Below are 23,202 nucleotides of genomic sequence, written 5' to 3' on the forward strand. Positions count from 1 at the left end.
CACCTCTATAATGTTTAGCTCAGTACAAGCCAGAGCAGTTTGAGATTTATATCTGTTCATAGAATAAAAAATGTATTGAATATGGAGAAGAACTCTATACCTATCAGCTACAGTTCAGCAACACCTAGAAGGCTGCAGATTAGACAGCCCCTGCATAAAGCTTCAAAGGCGCACAAATATATGGTAACTTTTATTTGCAGCTACACCACCTGAATAGTCATACATTCAGCTTCGCTGATAAATATGTAGGTGAAATGAGTTCAGCCAATGGAATGCACACAAGTATCAGTGCATGATGTAACCCAGAGCAGCAACTCTTTCTCCCTTTCATGAATTAGGACCCTGCAGCTCTGCCTGCTAGTGCACAGCACTCAGCCACGCCTAGAAGGCAGTCTGGATAGAGAATCTGTCAGGCTCCTGACTTTAGCAATCGGCTGCTTGTGTGTGTACACATTAGGGCAGCCTGTGCTCTGCCTGCTGCTACCTGCTCATTGTCCTCAGTGGCTGACAGTAGGGAATGACAGTTGGGAATGCTGTGGAGTGCAGTCAGTGCCACTATATTCCAGGATACAATACACGCTCCCTGCCTTTTCTTATATACACTGGTGATCATTGACTTCTGCCCCTTCTGCTGAGATTCCCCTCATCACTCAGACTGGTTTCTAAGGGGAAGGGATCAAAAGGCAGCAAAAATTAATCTTCAATTATAGGACTGGCATTGTCGGATCTCCGCTTATCTGTTGCTAGCCCCTGTATTCAAGCATGATCCTAAAGGGGGTCTCCCAGATCCTTCTCTTTACCAGCTGTTGGCTCTCGCTCATCACCGCCAAAGGTAAGTGTCGGCGTGAAAACATTTTCCAATCAGGCTCAATAAGTTCATCGGCGCTAGGCAGTTTAAGTGCTTTGAACTGGAATTTAAAGGGCACTGTGACTGTTTAAAGTACGGAGAGAAGTGCGCAGCAAAGTATTCCTCTGGGAATCGCTGTAATGCATGTTGCCGGGAATTTGGGACTGGAGGGAAATGACGTGATGTTGGCTGAACTCAGGCGAACACAGGTTGCTAAAGCATCGTCTCCAAGTGGATTATACACCCTGCCATCTGCAAACCCCCCGCTCACTTTAGCAACTACTCTTAATTAGACGACAGGGCTGGAGAGCATTTAATTGTAATCTCTATTAGTGATTAAAAGGAATTAAATATCCGCAGGCTTGTCCTTATCCCCTTGACTCGTTTTTTATCTTTTTTTTTATTGAAATGATGCAAGATGCAGCAGATACTTTGCCCTTGCCCTTTTTTTTCCATTAGGCATTATTGGAGACGACAGATTTAATTGCGCCTAGCCATCATTCCATAATTGGTTTTTGGCAGAACGAAAAGTTGCAAGTTTGAGTTCTTCTCTTTTTTTTTTTTACGGGAATATAATTAGCGCCACATAATAAATCTCAGGATGAAAACATGAAATGTGAAACACGGTGCTGAGAAACTTGTTATAGCACCTTCCCTTCCTGGCAGGTTGCTGCCCCTTTCTGAACTGCGAATGCATTTGTAGGCAGCGCGATTGCCTTCTTTATCATAATACTTGTTATCTGTCCACAGTATTGAGTAACTGAGGGCATCATAGCATGTGATAGATTCCTTAACTTCTCCTGTTGGAGGCCAAAAGGTCCAGCCAAGTACAGACAATCCATCATGCTTTGTAGATGAGTGTGTACGGATGAAAGAAATCTGGGGGATTATTACAGTTCCAGACGGCAGTTGTTTTTTTTTTGCTGCCTGGAAAATAATGAAGCCTTTGGGGCTTTAAACTGTGTGAAACGACATGGATCTGATCTATCAATTTAATATAAATAACACCGGGGAAATGATCACATCCATGAAATTAGCCAAGTCCAAAGCAAAATACTGCTGTGTCTTCCTGCACTGAGCTCTTCACTTTTACGAAACCATTATTATTTGTATCCCTCGGAACATCTGTATCAGGCTGCAGTGGAAAATCCATTAGGGGAAAGAGATCATATTTAAAGACACACTATTGAGGTTTATGTACATGCAATGAGTCGATTTCACTATAGGCAGACAGATGCTAACCCACAGCAGCCCACTCTGTCTATAGATTATAGAATGCTTTTTGGGTTAGCTTTAATAAGCCCTCTGGCTGCATACATTATTCTCATTTTTCAGACATGGTATATATATTTCCTGTGCTGTTAAATGTATCTGCTTGACAATCCCCTGGTTCTTACCCCTCCACAGTACCATGTTGAGACTTAGTTTGGTTGTTAAGGGCAGCCCCTGTGGGAGAAAGAGAGGTCTTGCTGCAGCAATTGCAGACTCACTCATTGTCATCGTCAGGCCATAAATAAAATCCGATTAGGCTATTCTAGATCTGCTCAGATCAGCTCAACTATATTTACTTGAGATCAGCGCTCCTGTACTGGCTTATATCATTGTGAGAATGTTAAGTGATTGAGAAGCCTGGCTATAGGCACAATCAGGCAGTAACTGGACTCGCACTCGCATCATAAGATCTATCCCAATAAGGCTTGGTTTAAACCTCTCCAATGGTTGGAATAAGTGGCACAAACAGAACAAAGAAATCCCCAAAAATGGGAAAACCAAAAAATAGCACCTTAATTCTTAATTGTTTAGATGGTAGTCAAGTCTAACGAGTGACCCAAGGGAAGTATGGATTGGGATTTTTTTTTTATTATTTATTCTCCGTTGGCAGATGTTCCCTTGATTACAGCATATTCAGGCAGATGTTACTTTAATGTTTTAGCACAGTACATATACAAAGTCGGCTTTATTGATTGGTACAGAAAATAGATGTTCATTAACATATAAATGATTCCCTTTTTATGCAGCCGGGCTGGGTGTTTGTTTTTTTTTTCTTTTTCAGCTGTTCATTACTGTTTCTAATGTTGTACAACTATTGATGTCTTAAGCCGAACGAGTAATTGGAAAATGTTTCTATATGTGCTTAGAAAGGAACAAGATGCATTCATAGGGGTGTTCTGCTGTAGTGGTCCTTGCCTTGTTTTTCTTGTAAGAGACCCATCCCATGAATTATTTTTTCTACTAAAATGAACCAAATGATCAGTCATCAAACTGAATATTGTATAAGCTGTTAAATAATTCATCAGTATGGGTTGCTCTAAAAAATCCAATAACATTTCATACAGTTGCAGTCAGCACGTGATGCAATCCAATCTGTCATTGTAGCCTCTCTTCATGCCTTTAGCCTTTTAAGCAAAGTGCACCACATTGAGGTCAAGACATCCAGGGTCCAAGCTCCCTCAGCTGTTGTTAAACTACATCTCTCAGCATTCCTTGACAACAGAAGACGTTTAAGAGGTGCTGGGAGTCATAGTACACTCAGAACTGCTTAGAGATCCTAAGTAAGTTAATTTGCTTTGTAAATTGACTTCCAAAACTTGCTTTTATTCCCTCTCCTCTAGAAAAGTGATGACTGTCGAGAGTTTATTTCCCCTTTATAACATGCCCTTGCAATGAAACTCACTTGTAAATGTAATATTCATGCAGGGAAAACACGACTCCTTCTCTTAGAGAGCACATTGACGATTCCGAGATAATGGAATGGCTCATAATTTAACATTTGCAATTTCCTTTAACTTCCCTTTTTTTGAGGGAATCAATCAGTTTAATGGAATCCACATATTAAATAAATCCACTTGGGGAAAATAAATGATTCTACTTTTTGAGTTTTATGCAACTGTTCAATGGTTCTAAGTCAAAGGGTTGATGGCTACATACCTCTAAACGATTAGATCTGATTCTTAACTACATCGGAGTGCCAATAGGCTGATCAACGAGCTGTAAAATTGAATATCCGCCGTTTCAAAATGTATTATTTGCCAAATTACCAAGGCTTCCACTTTTCGTGTTTCTTACAATTTTCATTAGGGAATAAGGAAACAGGACTTTCTATTTGTCTGATCAGTGAGACGTAATGAACTCCTTAGCGTGGTGCGAGCCTTCTCTAGTCAGTTAAACACATGAAAATGGCTCAGCAATTTCCCCCATCAATACCTAAAGCAAGATATTGTGTTTTAAGGTTAATTCAGTTTCATTCAGTCTGTAAATATCTAAAATTACAAATGCCATCTGCAAGTTAGGGTTGATAGGAAACTGCCGGGTAATGAAGTCATTGAACAAGGCATCGTGAATTTTTTTTTTATATTAAAACTAAAACTTCAACTAAAAGTTCAAAAATACATTTTTAATCCTATATCCAAGCATTTAAACTTGAGTGCACTGGTAACTAAATGAGTCCTTCTTAGAAGGTGAATAAAAGGCTAAAGCCAAATATGATGACTTCAAGTGGACAATGTTCCTTATGAGCAATGCTTAGTGACAATCATTCACTGCTTGGCTAATTTGGACCAGTCCTTTCTTCCCTTGGGTATCTGTGTGCCTTTATATTAAATTCATAACCTAGACTAGTGATGTAACCCAAGTGTTTTCAGGTCACAAGCTAAACCGAAAAAAAAAAAGATTAGTGCTCATGGACAGGCTGGAGATTAAACCCTCCAGTTCTTATCTGGTCAATGGGCTTCTCTCAGGACAGGCCGATCTAGAGAGATTCTGTTAGAATTGCAAACTCCCTCGATAATTTTCAATTTAGATGTCCAGGTTTACAAGGTACCATACCAGAGAAGTATAAATGTGTTTTCATTCCAGGAGCAGGTTCCTCTGGTTTGATTAATGACCTGCATGTCTGTGGTTTAATGCTACTTATTCCCTGATTTAGCTTGGTTGGTTGCCTGAAAAATGTAGCCAGTAAGTGAGCATATATTTTCTCAGACTCTGGAAGTAAGTTTAAAAAGATGTATCTATTTAATACAGCCTGGTGACTGTAGGATGCCTTCTGTTAAAGTATTGTTATTGAAAGCTTATTACATGCATAAGATATGCTTATCGAAAAAGGGCATCATATATTTTCTTATATATTGTGATATTAAAGAGTAATTATACAGATATCCGGAATGCTTAGGACCTGGGGTTTTCCAGATAACGATAAACGTAACTTGAATCTCTGTACCTTACAAATCATTTACATATTAAATAAACCCAATAGAATAGATTCACATTCAATAAGGATTAATTATATCTTAGTTAGGATCAAGTACAAGGGACTGTTTTATTATTACATAGAAAATTTTTTTTTTTAAAAAATTTGAATTATTTGATTAAAGTGGAGTCTATGGGAGATGTAATTCAGAGCTTTCTGGATAACAAGTTTCCAGATAACAGATCTCATACCTGTATTTTATTCCTATGCAAGGGTTATCTTCCATTTCTATTCCATTCCATGGTAAAATATGGGTACTGTGGCTAATATGGGAGTAGTAGTTTTCATGAAGCTGCTCTGTGCAAAGACATTCTGCAACAGCGCCACTGGAACTCACCAGCAGAGTATCTATGGCTTTGGTTCTTTTTGGATAATGCCATTGACAAATACAGTATAGCCGCCTAGGCTATGGCATACTGAGGTGTGTTTTGGTTGTTTTATATAACATTTCCAGCACTGAAGTGTCACGTTACTCATGGGTTTAAATTCTGGTATAGTAATATACTAAATATACAAACTTATCATATTTACAATTTATACACAGATATTTCATTCATGGAGGACTTTAACTTTAATACAAGTCCAAGTGTAACATATACAAAACATTCATTCTATGTGTATTTGCTGTTCTTCATAGGCCGCATGAACAAAACAGCATCACTGATGTTTTTAAATAGATAGTGTTGTCCTACTGAAGCTTATAGAGAAAAACACAGTCATGAAAATCAAAATGACAGCTCCCACTCAAAGATATACATATGCAGATATCAGCGTTGGAGTGGGGGCCCTGGGGCCCACCAGGGCTACTGCCTCGGGGGCCCCAGACCCCAGACGCAAAGCACCCTCTGGCCCCTCTCCCCGAGCCGCAACACCCTCCTAGGGACTGGGCCGGAGGGGCCTTCTAGGGGCTACTGCCTCGGGCCCCAGACGCAAAGCACCCTCTGTCCTCCCCTCCTGAGCCGCAACATCCTCCGCCCCCCCACACCTACCTTCTTTATCATTCAATCATGCTGGGGGACAGGGAGGAAAGACGGGACTGGGCCGGAGGGGCCTACTAGGGCGACAGGGGCAGATACTCAGATAAAGAATATTTGGGGCGCAAAATACATCCAGCCTTTATATTTTCATGTGTGTATTTACTTTATTGCTTACAAAGCTAATTTGGTTCGAACTGTTTATCAAGTTTTACACTTCAGTGCCCCCCCCTCCGACATCACTAATTTACATTAGGGAATAAACCCACTTGCTGTATACAATATATATATATATATATATCATATGTTATATCCTCTACATGCACAAAGCTAATTTTATCCCCGAAGAAGACATCCAAGCCCTTATTAAAGGCATCAAATGAATCACTAAGCAGAGTATTCCACAGCATCTACCCACTTCATAGTGGAGAACTATTTGCACTGCTTCTATCTGCATAATTATTCATGAAGCTGACCCCATGGTTATAGGGTGTGGGAGACAGGGGGGCCCTGCTACCTGTCTATAATGTTCTCTAATGTAATTATGTCCCGAGTGCCTCTTCTCCAAAATAACCAAACCCAACTTTCCTTATAGATTCATTGTATGCCCACCTACCAGTTCATTACTCACAATTTATTACTCTCAGTCTTGTCCCAAGTGGGTCCCAAATTCAGTCCCCTTGACCATGTCATAAATTAGGTTTAAGTTGAGCATTACCATTTTCAGAGGAGCTGCAGTTGCATTTATGCTGCCGTGTTGACCGGTATGTCCTTAAGATTTTAATTGTAATCATAAATTTGACTTAGATTGTAAGCTCTTTGTAAAAGGAATTCCTTTCTCTTGCCTCTTAACATTTAGCACTTATTCTTGAATGCAAATGTATCTTTCTATATATATATGTCCATACATATGTAAACTGAAGCGGGTTAGATTTACTAAAATGTGTTCATTATTTCTTATCGATACTTCATAAACTGATGTCGGATGCCTAACCCAGACAACTTTTTAATGTGGTCTTTGTACAAGGAGTTTAGAAGCACAGAAATATGCAACAAAATACAGAAAAAAATCCAAATACAGAAAAATCCACAGAACAAAAACACATTTTATATTTCAGCTTATAAATAGACATGTTAACCAACAATCATTGTGCCAGACCCCAGTACAGGGTCGGACTGGGGGGCCCGGGGCCCACCGGGACTGCTGTCCAGGGGCCCCCCTCCGGCCCCCTGCACCCCTACTAAAATATGTCGGCCCAGCAACACCGGCGATTGGCGCGCATGCGCAACAGCGCCGGCGTTCGGCGTGCATGCGCTGGCGGCGCTGCGCATCGCCGGAAAAAAACATTTTTTCCGCGATCCGAAATATCTAGAGAAGGGTTCTGGCCCGGCAGGGGCCCACGAGGGTCGGGGCCCACCGGGTTTTTTCCCGGTTTCCCGCCGGGCCAGTCCGACACTGCCCCAGTATGAAGTTCTGAATGAACTGCCTGCTCACATCCTCAAATAAAAGGATACTTAATCCTCTAAGCCAATATCAGCATTTATTTCTGACATAGATATAGCATAGTTGGTATTTATTCCTGACATAAAAATAACCCTAAGTTGTGCACTTATCTTTAGAAAATCGTTTTTTAAGATCATTGAAAAGCTGACACTTCTCAGTGCTGTTTACTTTCTCTGATATTAGTATATTGGTAGAATGAATCCACAAACTGGGGGCTTTGACAGAATATATGCGAAAATATGTGGACACCTGCATATCCAACATTATCTTCCATAGGGTATGCAAGAAGGTCCTCCCCTAGCTGCTGTAACAGCCTCATCTCTACAAGCAAGGCATTTCATTAGATGTTGTAACATTACTGGTAGATATTGTTGGTGGTTTTTGCTTCCAAGATTTAAAAGGCTTAGGGAGGTTGGGACCAGATGTTGGAAATCAGGCCTGGCTCTCATACCTCAGATATGCAGTTGGATTATGGTTAGGTCTTTGTGCAGGACAGTCAGGTCCTTCCACTCCCATCTAAGCAAACCCATAAAGTATGGAACCCACTGATTGGATAGGGGCATTTTTGTGCTGAAACAGGAAACATTTCCAAAACTGTTGCCACAAAAAAAAGGAATCATGGTATTGTCAATAATGTCTATGTACACTGTTAATTCTTGTGTTGCTTATTGGAACTCGTCAATAAGTGTTCCAACCAAGGATATATCATGTTAGACAGTGTTCGATACTTTTTCTGTGTTGGCCACTACTTGAATAGTATGTACTTGCATATGCTGTTACCTAAGGAGATGATGGTAGCCTAAATATAGTTCAGCTATTCCAAAAAACTATATAAAGATGCGGAAAGTATTTTCTGACCAACAACAACTTTAGACTTTATTCAATCACTAGCAGACTCCAAGGGGGTTATTTACTAAAATGTGATTTTATTTAATTTTTAAAAAAAAAAAAATTATTGACCAAACTCCCATCCACAATTTTGCCTTATTTGTCATTAAAACAACTTGAATAAATAAATCAGGAAAAAAAACTCGATAAAATCAAGCAAAAAACCTGTATTGCATGATTTTTTCTGACTTTACCCCCCCAATCTCTTGATTATTTCGGTGGTTGTCCCGAAAACCCTGAAATCTTTAAATTGGGATAGGGACATCTCCTATTGTATTATACATGACCGAGACAGATTTGAGATGGCAGATTTCTGGATTCAGCCTTCTTGCAGCATAGGTGTAAGAAACCTATCCTGGTGGTCTAGTGGGCAGTGGGGGTCCACACCACGTCCTCGGCGTGGATGCCCGCTGCGCCGCTCCTGTTCTCCCCTTGCCGGCGCCATCTTGGTTCCCTAGGGCGTGCGCGGTGTGCCTGCACGTCTCTTAAAGGCGCAAGCGAGCTGACGTGATTGCGCCAGCGCGCAATGGTTTTGGTGCGAATTGGGACCCTATTTAAGGCCCATTCAGACCTGAAGCCAGTGCCCATTATAAGATCATATCCTGTGGTTTCCTGAGCCTTTTGCTACCTGTTCCTGAATTTGCTATCCTTCCCGTGTTTGACCCAGCCTGTTCCTGACTATTCTGACCTCTGTATCCTGATGCTGCCTGTTTATTGACTACCGAGCCTGCCTGATCCGGTTTGTCTGATTACCCGGTTTTGACCCTTTTCCTGCCTAACGACAACTCCTTCTGCCTGATCCAGTCTGTCTGATTACCTGATTTTGACCCCTTGCCTGCCTGACGATTCTGTTATCTGCCTGTCCTGATCCAGTCTGTCCTGTTTCCGTTTCCACCAGACGCCTTGTCCTTCTGCCCAAAGACTCTTGCTATCCGGTCGTGCCCCTTTGCCAGCCAGAACACCTGGCCTTGTACCCCTCGTTAAGTCCAGGTGGCACCCAATTAAGCTGATGGCTCCTTCCGAAGCCCAAAGGTGGTCACACTACTGGTGAAGCCGAGACCAGGGTCCTTGGCACTTGTTCTGGTATTGGGTGCCGGCGTGACAATAGGGGTATAATAATATTGAACAATTTTAGGTTTTTTTCCACAAAAAATTTAGTTTTTGTCCCAAAAAGCATGACCAATAAAAATCGAGTTTTACTAAATAACCTCCCAAATGTCATGACACAAATAAACTTATTTAATCTTGTAGTGTTTAATTTGTTTCAGAACATTGTTTCATTGGAATAAAGGGAGCACTTCAAGAATAGTGTTGAAGAGTATATTTGTGTCATGAATTTCTGAGTGTCTGCTTCTTACTTATTTGCTGTTATCCTAGGCATATGTCAAGCATTCTGATACGTGACCTTTAATAATGTGATGTTAAATGCATAATTAAATCATTAATCACACCTGTATAGAACATACTTTATATTATAACAGATGCTCGTTCTCGAAAGTAGGTTAGTTACAGAGCCAAGGATCCTTACATACAGCTCCAGAAGCTAGCCAGCCTTGATCTACCAGAGATAGACCAGATAGTCCAGGGGCTTTTCGAACCTCCTTTTTGAGCTCTTTTGACACTAATTGACTATTTTATCTGCCTGTTTTCTTATGCGACAGGCCCAGGGTTTTTACACCTGGGCCTTAAGTATCACTTGGTATGAACCTTGATTGATTGTTATATATACCAGGCAGGCTTTAATGTGTTGTTCTGTGAAATGTGTTCATAAAGCCTTAGATATGCGTTGTATTTTTGTTTGCATAGAGAGGGGAGTGTATACAATGAAAACCAAAGTCGTTTTTCATTACTGCTTTATACCAGCAAAAAAGAAAATATGCTTTGTTTTGTGCATTTTTATGGCAAAGTGTATATAGGTGCATGCAGCACTATATAAAAATAAAGATAAGCTTGATATCATGTTATTTTCCTAGTCTTTACTTGCTTTGAATGAATTCTATTATGTTAAATTAATGTTATATGAATAATATCCAAGTAAGACAGGTAGTGCATGGGTAGGGGCAGTGTTTAGAAGCAATTTTTTACATGATGATTTAAAAAACAGTGTGCAAAGCAGATGTGAGTATTTAACAGGTTTAATTCATAATCTGTCCCATTCAGTGGCAGGGGGTTGATGTACAGCTCACAGATGGGTCATGAAATGCAGGAAGCTGACAAGCAACAATCATTGCTAAATGTTGAGTGGGGAATCAACCTTCATAAAGATTAAGATTACACTCGCCATGTAATTTTGGATAAAGTTGTTCTTTTTACGAAAGACTTTCTGTTGGATTTAGCTTTCCTGCCAAATCACTGCATGAAGTTTACTGGCTGCTGGTATGTATACTATTAGATTCAGTATCCCGATTAATGAGCTAAATTCTGTTTTTGTGGTCCTGTCCCTACAGACTGATAGTAAAGATACCAATGCTGCAGACACTCAGCTTGCAACGACTACTATAGAATAGGAGCCAGTGCGAGTTAATGGCTTTTTGACTCCTCTCGAGTGCTCTCTTCTGTAATACATTTAATAAGACACATATAATTTCACTTCTTACTGCCATCGAGTCACCTCTGGTTATGACTGCAATAGCTGGATAGGAAAATAATCTGTATCCATACAAGCTGTGTTCATTTCCTCGGCACCGCATGCCTGAGACATTTGGCCTTAATAGCATTGCACTATATAAAAAGAAGTTTGCCTTTCCAATCAATTCCCTTCCCATTTATTCACTTGCAGAGAGAGTGTAATCAGTAAATAAGGTCAAGAGACAGGTAATGGGGTTTTCAATTCAGAGGATGCTTTGGTGACAAGCATTTGAGCAAAACAAAACAAAAAAAAAACCAAGGGATTTATGTGAAACTGAAATAATTCCAGTTGGGGGGAATAAGAGCCAATCAAAGAGTTTCCGTATACAAAGTTTCTCTTCTAGTAAATCACATATATTGTTTTTGCTTCACTTCTCGATTTATTCAAGGACATGAGATATTCATGTATAAGTGGATACATTGGATAAACTCTGCACAAGGCCTGTGCCCAGGATGTTTTCATCTGAAGGTTACGCCGGTGGAAATTACCAGAGAAAATGTATTGCGGCCAGAGATTTATTTCAGGGGCCCCCCGTGTCAGTGAAATCTGTTATGGGGAAAGGCAAATAATTACTTATGACTTTTGATTAGATGCCCTCTGTATAAAAAGTTGGCAATAGTAAATGCAGTGAAAAATGTGTGGTTTGAGGGTCTTGAATCAAGGATATATATTGCGCATGTAATACGAAAGTGACCTCTGCCTCTAGAGTCATTTTGTTGATTTCCAGGCGCAGGAGAAAGCCTTGTAATAATGAGTTTTGGTAATGACATATCTGAAGTTGCAACACCACTGTAAATCCTTCCCGAGACTGTATATTGCATGAGGGGTTATTGCTCAGATTTAACGTCTCCCTAGGTGCGAGGCACTTAGAGTCCTGTAGGATGTGTCACCTCTTGCAGAGAACAGCTGCTACCAGATTAATGACACAGTCGGTTTCCCCCCATGGAATACCTGTTGGTGTGTAGTGTGTTGCTGTGGATTTATCTCTTCTTCAAAACCTGCACTAAGTGCTGCCTCTGCATTCAATACAAAAAAAAAATAGGCTACTGATAGCAATTTGTTCTTGCAAATCCATGCATGATGATGACGTTTCTTTTGGAAGCATAAATTCCCCATCATAAGAGGATTTATATTTGTGGGCAATAACCAGCCCATATGGACCATATAATAAGAGTAGCGCACACATGTCCAGCAGAGGCACCTGGGTCTGTAGTACTCTGGGAGCTACTTCACATTGAAAGAATCATCAATATAACAGAAAATGTGTCCCAACACAGCTGCAAGGTGTGTATATTATCCATGTATTCTGGAAGCTACCCAACAGAATCTCTGAAGCACCCTGTTGTGCATTGTCTAGTTGTGATCTCATCAGTATCTCTTCTGGGAATATATTACAAGGTCTCCACTAACCGATACTGACTAATTACCACATTTTACATCATCCCTGAATTTTTCCAGCCACAATGCTTAGGAAGGGATTCATAAAAAAAATACAGACATCTGGTCCAGTGCAGAATACTCCAGAGCCCACAGTAATCTTTCATACAAGATGTTATTGACATTTTTAACAAACTTACGGTGTATGAGGAATTGTTATACAAAGCAATATTGTATATATCTGCACTAACTAAAATGCCATACAATGAAACCTCAATTCTACATCCCCTGATTTTAAGTTTATCCTGCATTTTACAGTTTTTTTATGGTCCCACTAATATAGACAACACATAATACCTTTCCCTCATTTTAAATTTTTCTGTATTTTAAACCATTTTTTTCCGGTCCTCTGAAAAATGTAAAATTGGGGTTCTAGTGTATTTGTTAGGGCTCAATTGTGTTTAGCTCCATTTTGGCTGTCAAAAAAAAGTTGTATCTTTTATTTCCATCAAGTATACTTTTGTTGAATTAAGTCATAGGTCAACTGATCTCCAGTTTGAATTGATAGAGACCCTTCTGACTTTTGCAGAGGACTTGATTGAGTGAAGCCTGGGATTGACTCCTGTCTCAACTCCTTGTGACCTTCATCGAGTCATTTTATGTGTGAGGCTCAAGCGGCGACAACTACTGTAACTCCAAGAAGCAATGCATCTCTGTGCTTGACAGGCTTCACTAAGCCTGAAATGTTGCGGCGTTGTGCATGCAGTCCACAAACTCACCAGCTCCATTGCACTAACCCAGCCTGCTATGACTTTACACTTGTGCCTGAAATGTCACTGAATTTTATACTACAGTATAAAGGAATAAAGTTACAATTTTTATCCTCTAACTCACTCTATTCCCTGAGCAGTAGCAAAGAACTGCAGCATGACATTCAGTCGCTAATTGATTTTTCCTCTCCTAAATGTTCTGCAGTACTAGGACTTGGGGGGAAAGTGAGCCTTGTCAGTGTTTCTTCAAATTATTTTCTCTAATAATGAAAATCTTTTTTTTTTATTCTTCAGTTCATCGCAAATGCTGTAATGCATTGTGTAGCAGGTATAGTTTGTTGCTTTGGTGTAAGGGTTCGACACTGCATATCTGGGGGAGACTGAAAGGTAGGAAAATAAAAAAGAACAGAAAAAGTGCATTTAACAGGGATTTTATTTAAGTATTGATTTTGACAAGCACCTGGAGGGGTTTCTAAAGATGTATTCCATATAACTTGAGAATTAATCATCTTTGCTGTTCTGCAGCTGTCTAAATTGGAATTCAAACACACACCAATTCAAGTGAATCCAGTTACTTATTTTGCTATTAAAAGTTTCCATTAGAAAAAAACCTGGATAGAGTTGTCATATTTTTGCTCATACGCCTCCCTCAGCAAAGCACAATTACTATAAGACTCCATACCCTTGATTGGAACCCTTGCATTTGTTTGGAGGAAGGTGTTGTAAGAACAATTGGAACACTTATTGAAGAATAAGTGAATAATGGAGGTCATAAAACAAGACGTTTAATTAATTGCAACATAATACCAGACTTCAAACTAACAGCAGTGCTCATAATGACATGATGTTTTAAACTGGCACTTGAAAGAAAGAACTGCCTCTTGTTGTAGTAACCAATTAATTGATATTTTGCTGATTGTGGCTCCTAGGCCAAAAATCTGGTCGTAACAGGGACTATGCAGACATTGTCTGGTGGAGATGTTAAGCAAGGGATCAATATCATTTGATAAATGTATTTCATATTTGTTGTTGTTGTCACATTTTTTAGCCACTATAAGTCACCTCAGGACAAAGAGACCCTATTGATACAAGGTTTCAGAGGTAGGCAGCCCTCAGTGTCAAGCGGGAGGCAATGTATAACCCTGGGAAGTCCATATTAGGAAGTGAGTAGTTGGCCCAAAACCTATTTAGCTGTTAAAATGGAGAAATGATGACGCCAAGTACCTGAGCACCAATAACTGAGAGTCGTATTGTGCAACATCATTGAGGTAGGACAGATAGCGTTAGGGTAGCTCTGTTAGTGAAAGAGATAAGAGTAGGCCACCTAGTTGAGCAGATGAGGCTCCTCCAAAGAGAAAGGAAGGTGTACCCTTCAGCCTTCTCGAAATTGGACAGCATCACATACTCCAAGATAAAATAAAATAATGGTTTTTACTATACAAATATTTTACTTTATATTTCTGTCCAATTTTGAGAAGTATGTCCGAGGCTTTCCAGAACTTTTGCAGTCACTCCAAATAACAATGGTGAGCTGAGAGCAGCTACGTCTTCTAATGTATATTCTTCTGTACCCTGGCAGCACTTTGCCAGTTAAGGCCACAGATTCAAGGCTTTAAAGATCAGCAATGACTGACCCCTTTTGATGTCTGCTTCAATCCAAGCCAGACACCTGTAGGAGTTACGAGCCCTCAGTGTCAAGCGGGAGGCAATGTATAACCCTGGGAAGTCCATATTAGGAAGTGAGTAGTTGGCCCAAAACCTATTTAGCTGTTAAAATGGAGAAATGATGACGCCAAGTACCTGAGCACCAATAACTGAGAGTCGTATTGTGCAACATCATTGAGGTAGGACAGATAGCGTTAGGGTAGCTCTGTTAGTGAAAGAGATAAGAGTAGGCCACCTAGTTGAGCAGATGAGGCTCCTCCAAAGAGAAAGGAAGGTGTACCCTTCAGCCTTCTCGAAATTGGACAGCAGCACATACTCCAAGATAAAATAAAATAATGGTTTTTACTATACAAATATTTTACTTTATATTGCTGTCCAATTTTGAGAAGTATGTCCGAGGCTTTCCAGAACTTTTGCAGTCACTCCAAATAACAATGGTGAGCTGAGAGCAGCTACGTCTTCTAATGTATATTCTTCTGTACCCTGGCAGCACTTTGCCAGTTAAGGCCACAGATTCAAGGCTTTAAAGATCAGCAATGACCCCTTTTGATGTCTGCTTCAATCCAAGCCAGACACCTGTAGGAGTTACGAGCCCCTGAGTAAAATAGAGTTTCAGGAAGGCAGCCAGGTTTAGATGTTACACGTGCTGTGTACTTGTATTGCTGATATTGTGAAAACTGAAGACTGAAAAGTGTAAAGATGTGTCTGTGGCTGCAAAAAAATCTGTTCTTGAGTTTATTCAGTCAAAGTGTCTCTTTAATAATGGACCATGATCTCCAAGGTACGTTCCACACATCCTGCCTGATAGATGTCCATTTGATCTGTGGCCAGATATGGTCAGCCACTCCACCAGGCCATAATTTGTTCTCCTATTGTCTATACATTTCTCTATGTCAGAGGAAAGAGAAATAGTTTTGGACATATTCATCAATGGGATATGTAACTGCTTTTGATATCGTAATTATTCTGTACTGAATTACTGTCAAGCAACAGTTGTTAGAATTAGAACAATTGAGAGAAGAATGACATAAATGCTTTATGGACTAAAAAAATATAAGTAGCAATGTCAGGCCTTTAATATATACACTACAGAAGAGCAAAGGGGAGAATATATCAAGGGAATTAATAGCCTTCAGGGTGAAGCATTTCTAAAACGAGGAAGATGACTAGAGCTACAATGCACAAACTGAAAATGGATTGAAATAAATTGAAAAGAATCCTTGAAAAGTACTGCTTTGGAGAGCAGGCAATAGATACATGGAATAGTTCTTTCAGCAGTCGTGGAGGGGGTTAATGTCAGTGACTGAACAAGTTGACTTGTACACTTATATAACGAGCAAATATAACAAGCACAAACAGAACATACTCTATGTAAATGATTGGGTTAAATGGTCCAGTTTTTTCCTGCCCTCATATTCTGTTTTTTCATGTCTGTGAATTTGAAGTGAGCTGAAATGGCATATGTAAGTATTCAGAGAGGTTTGTGATTGCATCCATCATCACTAATGCTGGGAGAGCTGAGCTTGAGTCTAATAGCAAGGATATCCATTTGCTTATTTCACCTGCAAAATTCTCTATCTAATAAAGAAGAAAGGGTATTACCTTCTTCTGGCAACATAAGAATATCTGAAAATCCCACATGTCGGCAAATGACCACAGTAGGATGGCCTCCTTCTCAATAATGTTAATGGTGGCTTCAGTCGCTACACTGAGAGTGCCATACAATCCTGCATTTGTCCAATGTTGGTTGGAAGTGTGCAGCATCTTAATGATATCACTCACATCATAATGGTAGCAGCCAATGTTTGTGCTGGACAATTCTGCTTTTATGGTGTTCGTTGCCTGGATTCTGAATCACTGATTTGTCCCAAAAGGATTCGACAGCTGCTTGTTGCTTGACTTGTATTAAGGCTTCCAACTCATAAAAAAGCCTTAGTCCTGGCCAAAAGCACCCCCGTACCCTGTCCTCATTTTTGGTACAATGGAATTTTTACATTATTGGGGTTATTTATTAAAGCTCATATTTATCTGGTCTGGCTTTTAAAGCAGAAAACTCGAATTTTTCAAGGGAAAAAAAAACTTGAATTTTTCTAGATTTAGTATACCCCGAAGCTGCTAAAAGTCTGAATCTGAAAATACTCCATGTTAAACCTTTTGAGGTCCTGTAGAAGTCAATTGCAGATGTCTATTTTCCAATTTGAATGTATCGTGGTCTGCACTGGGTTTTGCATGATAATCTGAAAAATTGGGGATTTTCAGGCGATAACTTGTAAAAAATTGAGCGATTCGGAGCTGGCCTTTCTTATGCATTCCCCCTCACATCCCGGGACTACAAATCTTTTTTAGTGACAATGGTATTTTATGCCGCTGTATGCATTCAGCAGCCTAAAGGGACAGTTGCATCAGAGTTCAGGTATGGAACCTATTATCCAGAATGCTTGGGACCTGGGGTTTTCTGGATAACAGATCTTTCCGTAATTTGGATCTTCGTACCTTAAGTCTATTAGAAAATCATGTAAATATTAAATAAACCCAACAGGCTGGTTTTGCTTCCAATAAGGATTATTGATATCTTTGTGTGGATCAAGTACAAGATACTGTTTTGGCATTACAGAGAAAAAGGAAATCATTTAAAAATTTGGATTATTTGGATAAAATGGAGTCAATGGGAGTCCTTTTCCATTACCCAGAAATTCGGAGATTTCTGGATAATGGGTTTTCAGATAACGGATCCCATACCTGTACTTGATTTTCCCTTCCAACCTCGAGTACATTCCATGACTTACACTGGCCAGGACAGGGCAGTAACAGAAGCTGATAGTCTGACAAAAGTCAGTTCAGAACCACAGAACATTAGAAATGACGCCTGGATTCTGTAATCCAATTTGAAACCAAGACAAGTGACAATATCTGTGTATAAAAGTGCATCTGAATGTTGGTACACAGACTTATTACAGGTGCTTAGTTTTATTCATTTAAATGGGAAACAAGTGAAATAACCCTTGGTAAATTGAATAGATCCATTATGATTGCCAGTACAAGCTATAAGTTCCATAGCTTTTTAAAGGAATGGTTAGTAGACTGGTCAGATTGGATGGTCTGTGTGGGTGAATGGGCCTAGGCCAGAGGAGCCCACGAATGCTGGGGTCCACCTGTTTTTTTACTGGTGTTGTATGGCGCAATCCAACCCTGAACCTGGGGGGGGGGCAGGAGGTATAGGGGGCCCCATGAGGTGCTAATTAATGAGCAATATCAACATATATTGGTAAAACAAGACAACCTCTGTATATGTTGGGGCCCTAAAATTTATTTGCTGTGGGGCCCAGTAACATCTTGTTATACCACTGCCCTGAACTCCAAAGTGGTTGTAAAATATGTAAATCTGTTATTTCTTGACACATAATGAAATCTACATTATGCACAAACAAACACTACTAACAATTCATATCAATGTATTGACTGTAACAGGGACCTCTATGTAAAACTGTCAGTTACACATCCTTCTCTATACTCTTCAGATGTATGAACAATGTTCATGGCTTCAGCTGGACCCAAGATCTGTAGATGTCTTACTGCAAGGCCCCATCATTCTGCAAGAGACAGTTCTGGGAAGATAGTGACAATATTGTTCAGAGTTTTATCTGCAGTGGAAGAACATCTGAACCAGAACTGGCACATTTTTATCTTATTCCTGCAGTTTGGGAATATATAGAACATTGTGTTATGTTCCATGTGCACGTCTGTTCTGCAGCTAAATACTGATGTTGCGTTAATAGGAAAAAAAACTGTAAACAAACAACTAAATAAATATCAGCTCAGTTAAATTACTAAAGAATGCCTAACAGCTCAAAGGTATCATTTCTGGGTTGCAGCTGTAAGGAGACAATCGAGTTGCGTGATATTGCCATACTACAAAGAACCAATAATTGATGTGTAAATAAGTACACCATAATTATAAAGCTTTTCTTGTTTTCTGTCATGCAAGAAAATGCTGGAAAAATCAAATTAAGGTCTGTTTATGTTCATATTATTTTCCCATTAAGTAGCAGAATTAAAAATGCCAGCTAAATTCATGGAAACATCTGTAAAAGCTTGTGCATTAGCAAAATCTTTCACTTTTTTTACTTCGTAATTTCCAGCTTATAAAATAAACAAATTATTTTGAATATTTTGAAATAATGTTTTTCTCTGTCTAGCTATTTGTCTATACACGCATATAGGTATGGGACCTGTTATCCAGAATCTAATATAATTAATCCTTATTGGAAGCAAAACAATTCTATCTTAGTTGTGAAAAAGTACAAGGTACTGTTTTATTACTACAGAGATAAAGGAAATCATTTAAATAATTTTATTAAAATGGAGTCTGTGGGAGATGGCCTTCCTGTAATTCTGAACTTTTTGGATACCGGATAACAAATACTATACCTGTCAGCAATTTCCTTTGTGCATTAGACAGACGGCTTGTCTTCATTGTACCTCTGTAAGTTCACCATGGCACAAAAACAAAATGTCAGGAGTGTTTGGGCATCACATACAGTCACTGGGAACTTCTCCCAATAAGGCATGTAGTTGTTTTGATACTCACTTCCCACTGACCCACAATGACAAGGGATGAGGAAAGTTTATAGCATTTGAAAAGACATTATTTTAGAAAACATATTTCAGTAAGAAGCACATTGTTACATAAGCCTACATATTCAATTCCCATAGGGGTTTTTATCCTGCACAATGTTACACCCACGCTGGAGATGCACAATATTTGATCGCTATTTTGGGGATGTGGGGAAGTCACTGTGGCATATGTAAAAAGGCACTACCTCTGTGTGTCATTACTAAACAGTAATATATCACCTTTCTGCACTCTACCACTTCTTATAAGGCTTCATCTACACAAAAAGAGAAGCTGCTATTTTCATAAAAATTAGAACAGATGAAAGAGTTAAATGAAGGAAGAGGATTGATCTGTGGTTCTCAATGGAATAATCCCTGGGCCGGTGCAGTTTTCTGCTGATAGGAGCACCGGCCCAGGGGTTTCAGGTATGTAAATACATTCACTTGGGGGTGCCTAACATATGGCACGCCCAAGTGTGAAACGACTTTCCTTCTCCTTTAAAGGAGTGTATTTTGAGAACAGGGCAAAGTTGTAGAGTGGGTTTTCATTGTTAAAGGCCCTGCATGTCATTGTTAAATGTTAAGGTGGTCTTAAGATCCACTGGTTTGGCAACATCTTTTCTCCAATATGCTGACCTAAGATGAACAATATAGGGTTAATTTATTTTAATCGTTTGGCCCTAGGCCTACAACTGGAGTATGAGTAGTCCTTGATCTGAAGTGAAAATCAACCTGCCTGATTTTTTGGGAAGAAATTGGTCGGAGGGGGTGTCGGAGGGGGTGTCGGAGGGTCCCATACAGGGGCAGATAAGATGATGAATTGAACTGAAGGGCCCAAATTGACAGCTTAAGGGGATCCTGTCACAGAAGAACATGTTTTTGCAAAACGCATCAGTTAATAGTGCTACTCCAGCAGAATGCTGCGCTGAAATCTGGTTTTCAAAAGAGCAAACAGATTTTTTAATATTTAATGTTGAAATCTGACATGTTTGTTTATAAGGTGCCCTCAGTCATGTGCCTTGTGCTCTGATGAAATTCAGTCACTCTTTACTGTTGCACTGCAAGTTGGAGTGATGTCACCCCTCTCCCTTTCCCCCCCAACATCCTATAAACAGAACAATGGGAAGATAACAGGATAACAGCTCCCTAACACCTCTATTATTAAAAATGATCCAATGCCCCCCCATGTGGTAGATATGAGAACAGATCTAAATAGTAAAAAGTCCGCTTACCCAAGTCACAACTCCTTCAGGTACATTGAGTAGTAGAAACAATAGCTTAACTGAAAACAGTTTCATTGTGCAGCTCTGTCTCTTTCTGAAAGCTCAGAATCAGGCACAATGACTGAAAAGGTTGCCTACACAAAAATATTAAAATGCATTTGTCGGTTTAGGAGTCATATTTTATATGGTAGAGTGAATTATTGTTAATGTAAACAGTGTAATTTAGAAATAAAAATAACACAATAAAAATCATGACAGAATCCCTTTAAGTTTGTCCGTGTCACCTTAAGACTATAATTAGACAAGAAATTGGGATTCAGCTAACACCTATGCACAGGAGAGAAGTTAATATGGATTGATGAGATAAGTGGAGGAGTCAAATGATAGCAAATATTTGGCATTCATTTTCAAGAAGATACACACAGAACTACTTGTTCATACACTATTTTCTGTGCCAGAGGCATGACTATAGGGAGATAAGGCCCTGGGACTGCTGGTGGATGAGCAGTGTGGAAATTCCAGGGGGATTTGACAGATGAGTGTCACGTTTAGGGGGTGCTGTGGAGGCAGAGGTGGGAAGGGTGAGTCCTTCAGGCAGGCGCACGCACAGTAAGGGCAGGTCATGTAGAGGAAGGACAGATTCAGGGTGAAGAGGACAATGAGTCAGAGTTGGCTGGAACAGGACGGTGTAGACAAAGAAGGTAGAATCGGGAACAGATCTGGAGTAGATGAAGGATGGTGCTGGACAAGAAGTAGCGGGTGTAGAGAGCTGGAATGGACAGGATGGAGCGGGCGTAGAGAGCTGGACTGCAACAGGAGCAGGAATGGAAGAAGCAGGGCAAGGCAGGACAGGACAAAGTTCAGGTTAGGCAGACAAGGTGAGGTACAGAGCCAGAGCTAAGGGCAAGCCACAGTGCTCAGGAAGACCAATGCGCAGACACTGGTTGTGAGGAGGGCTGGCCTTATATAGAGCAGGGGCAATCCTGATTGGCTGAGCCCAACCCACCAATTAGGATGTTGGGGTGAGATGACTAATCCTGGGACCCGGTATAAGAGCAGGCAATCAGCAACCAAGAGGTCTCAATAAAAAATTCAATAAAAAGTTGCAAAATATGTGACCTTCCTGAAGTTTCTTGAGGATATAAGTTAGTTTTTTTCTTGCTGTTAACCACAAACATATAAAAACTAAATTTCCATACAATTCCTAGCTAAACAGGTTACACATTGTGTAACCCATAGCAACCAATTATTATTTAATCCTCTGTATGAGCATGGCGTGAGTCACTGTTCAGCTGTGTCCCTTATTGCTAGGAAGTGGGACCTGTCTCAAATAATAACTTTATATACAGTAGTTTCCAGTTATCTGCTGGGAACAGGGAACACACACTGTGTCTCATTTTCTGCTGATTTGGTAATAGAAGCATGCTCGTTTACATATACAGCCCTGTCAGTATTCGGCATCCTTACCCTTGAAATGTCCAGGCACCCAAAAAAAAAGATGTCACGCATAAAATGTCATTTATTGAGCTGCACTGAAGCAAATTTAAATGCGTGAGGTTTGGATTATTAGAATTCTAGTGTGAATGCAGCCCAGATTGAATGTAAGCTGTTTGATAGAGCTACAATAAAACCTTGATTTTCTTTTGGTAGCAGTTATTGAGAGCAGCATTAGTTATTCTCCGTTTGAAAGGCGCTCTGACATACACAAAATACTCTTCCGGACCCATTTATAGTTCTTTCAGATTCCGTGCTGAATGTTTCCGAGGTGTACACAGCAAAAATAAACCAATTAGCTTACCTGACTTAAGTTCCTGCTTACAGCTGGTCAGGTTTTAAAGGAGAATTCAACCCATAACATAAAAAACCCATCCCTCACCCCCCCCCCAGCCTACCTGGTACCCAGGGCAAATGCCCCTAACTTTTTACTTACTCCTCGGTGCAGACTCTGTCCTTGGGAGTTCACGGCAGCCATCTAATTTGTTAAACTTCGGAAGCAGAGCTTTCTGGATATCAGGTCTCCGGATAAGGGAATCATATACCGTATATACTCGAGTATAAGCCGTCCCCAGTATAAGCTGAGGTACCTAATTTTACCTCCAAAAACTGGGAAAGCTTACTGACTCGAGTATAAGCAGAGGGTGAGAAATGTAGCAGCTTCTGGTAAGTTTCAATCAAAAAATGTAGGGTTTCTGCTCCCATCAGAGGTGCCGGTGTCTCGTTTTTGGAGGCCAGCGACCATTCTTGGACGCCGGCGAATATTCTTGGAGACTATTCTTGGACGCCGGCGACTATTCTTGGACGCCGGCGACTATTCTTGGACGCCGGCGACTATTCTTGGACGCCGGCGACCGTTTTTGTGCTTGACCCGAGTATAAGCCGAGGTAGAGTTTTTCAGCATATTTTGGGGGCTGAAAAACTCAGCTTATACTCGAGTATATATGGTACCTGTAGTAGGAGCAGTTCTC

General features: G+C 40.1%; 1 protein-coding gene across 3 annotated transcripts in view; it reads left to right on the top strand.

Moving 5' to 3' along the window:
• Positions 1 to 308: 308 nt before the first annotated feature.
• The window catches only part of edil3.L (EGF like repeats and discoidin domains 3 L homeolog), a 337,031-nt gene continuing 314,137 nt past the window's right edge, over positions 309 to 23,202 (top strand). Inside the window, 1 exon segment of one of the 3 annotated variants that reach the window (NM_001090936.2) lies at positions 309 to 832. In NM_001090936.2, the coding sequence (NP_001084405.1) occupies positions 763 to 832 (70 nt within the window). In that variant the 5' untranslated portion in view covers positions 309 to 762. 3 annotated transcript variants of the gene reach the window in all.

This window comes from Xenopus laevis, chromosome 1L, assembly GCF_017654675.1.
Source record: "Xenopus laevis strain J_2021 chromosome 1L, Xenopus_laevis_v10.1, whole genome shotgun sequence".
NCBI lineage: Eukaryota > Metazoa > Chordata > Amphibia > Anura > Pipidae > Xenopus > Xenopus laevis.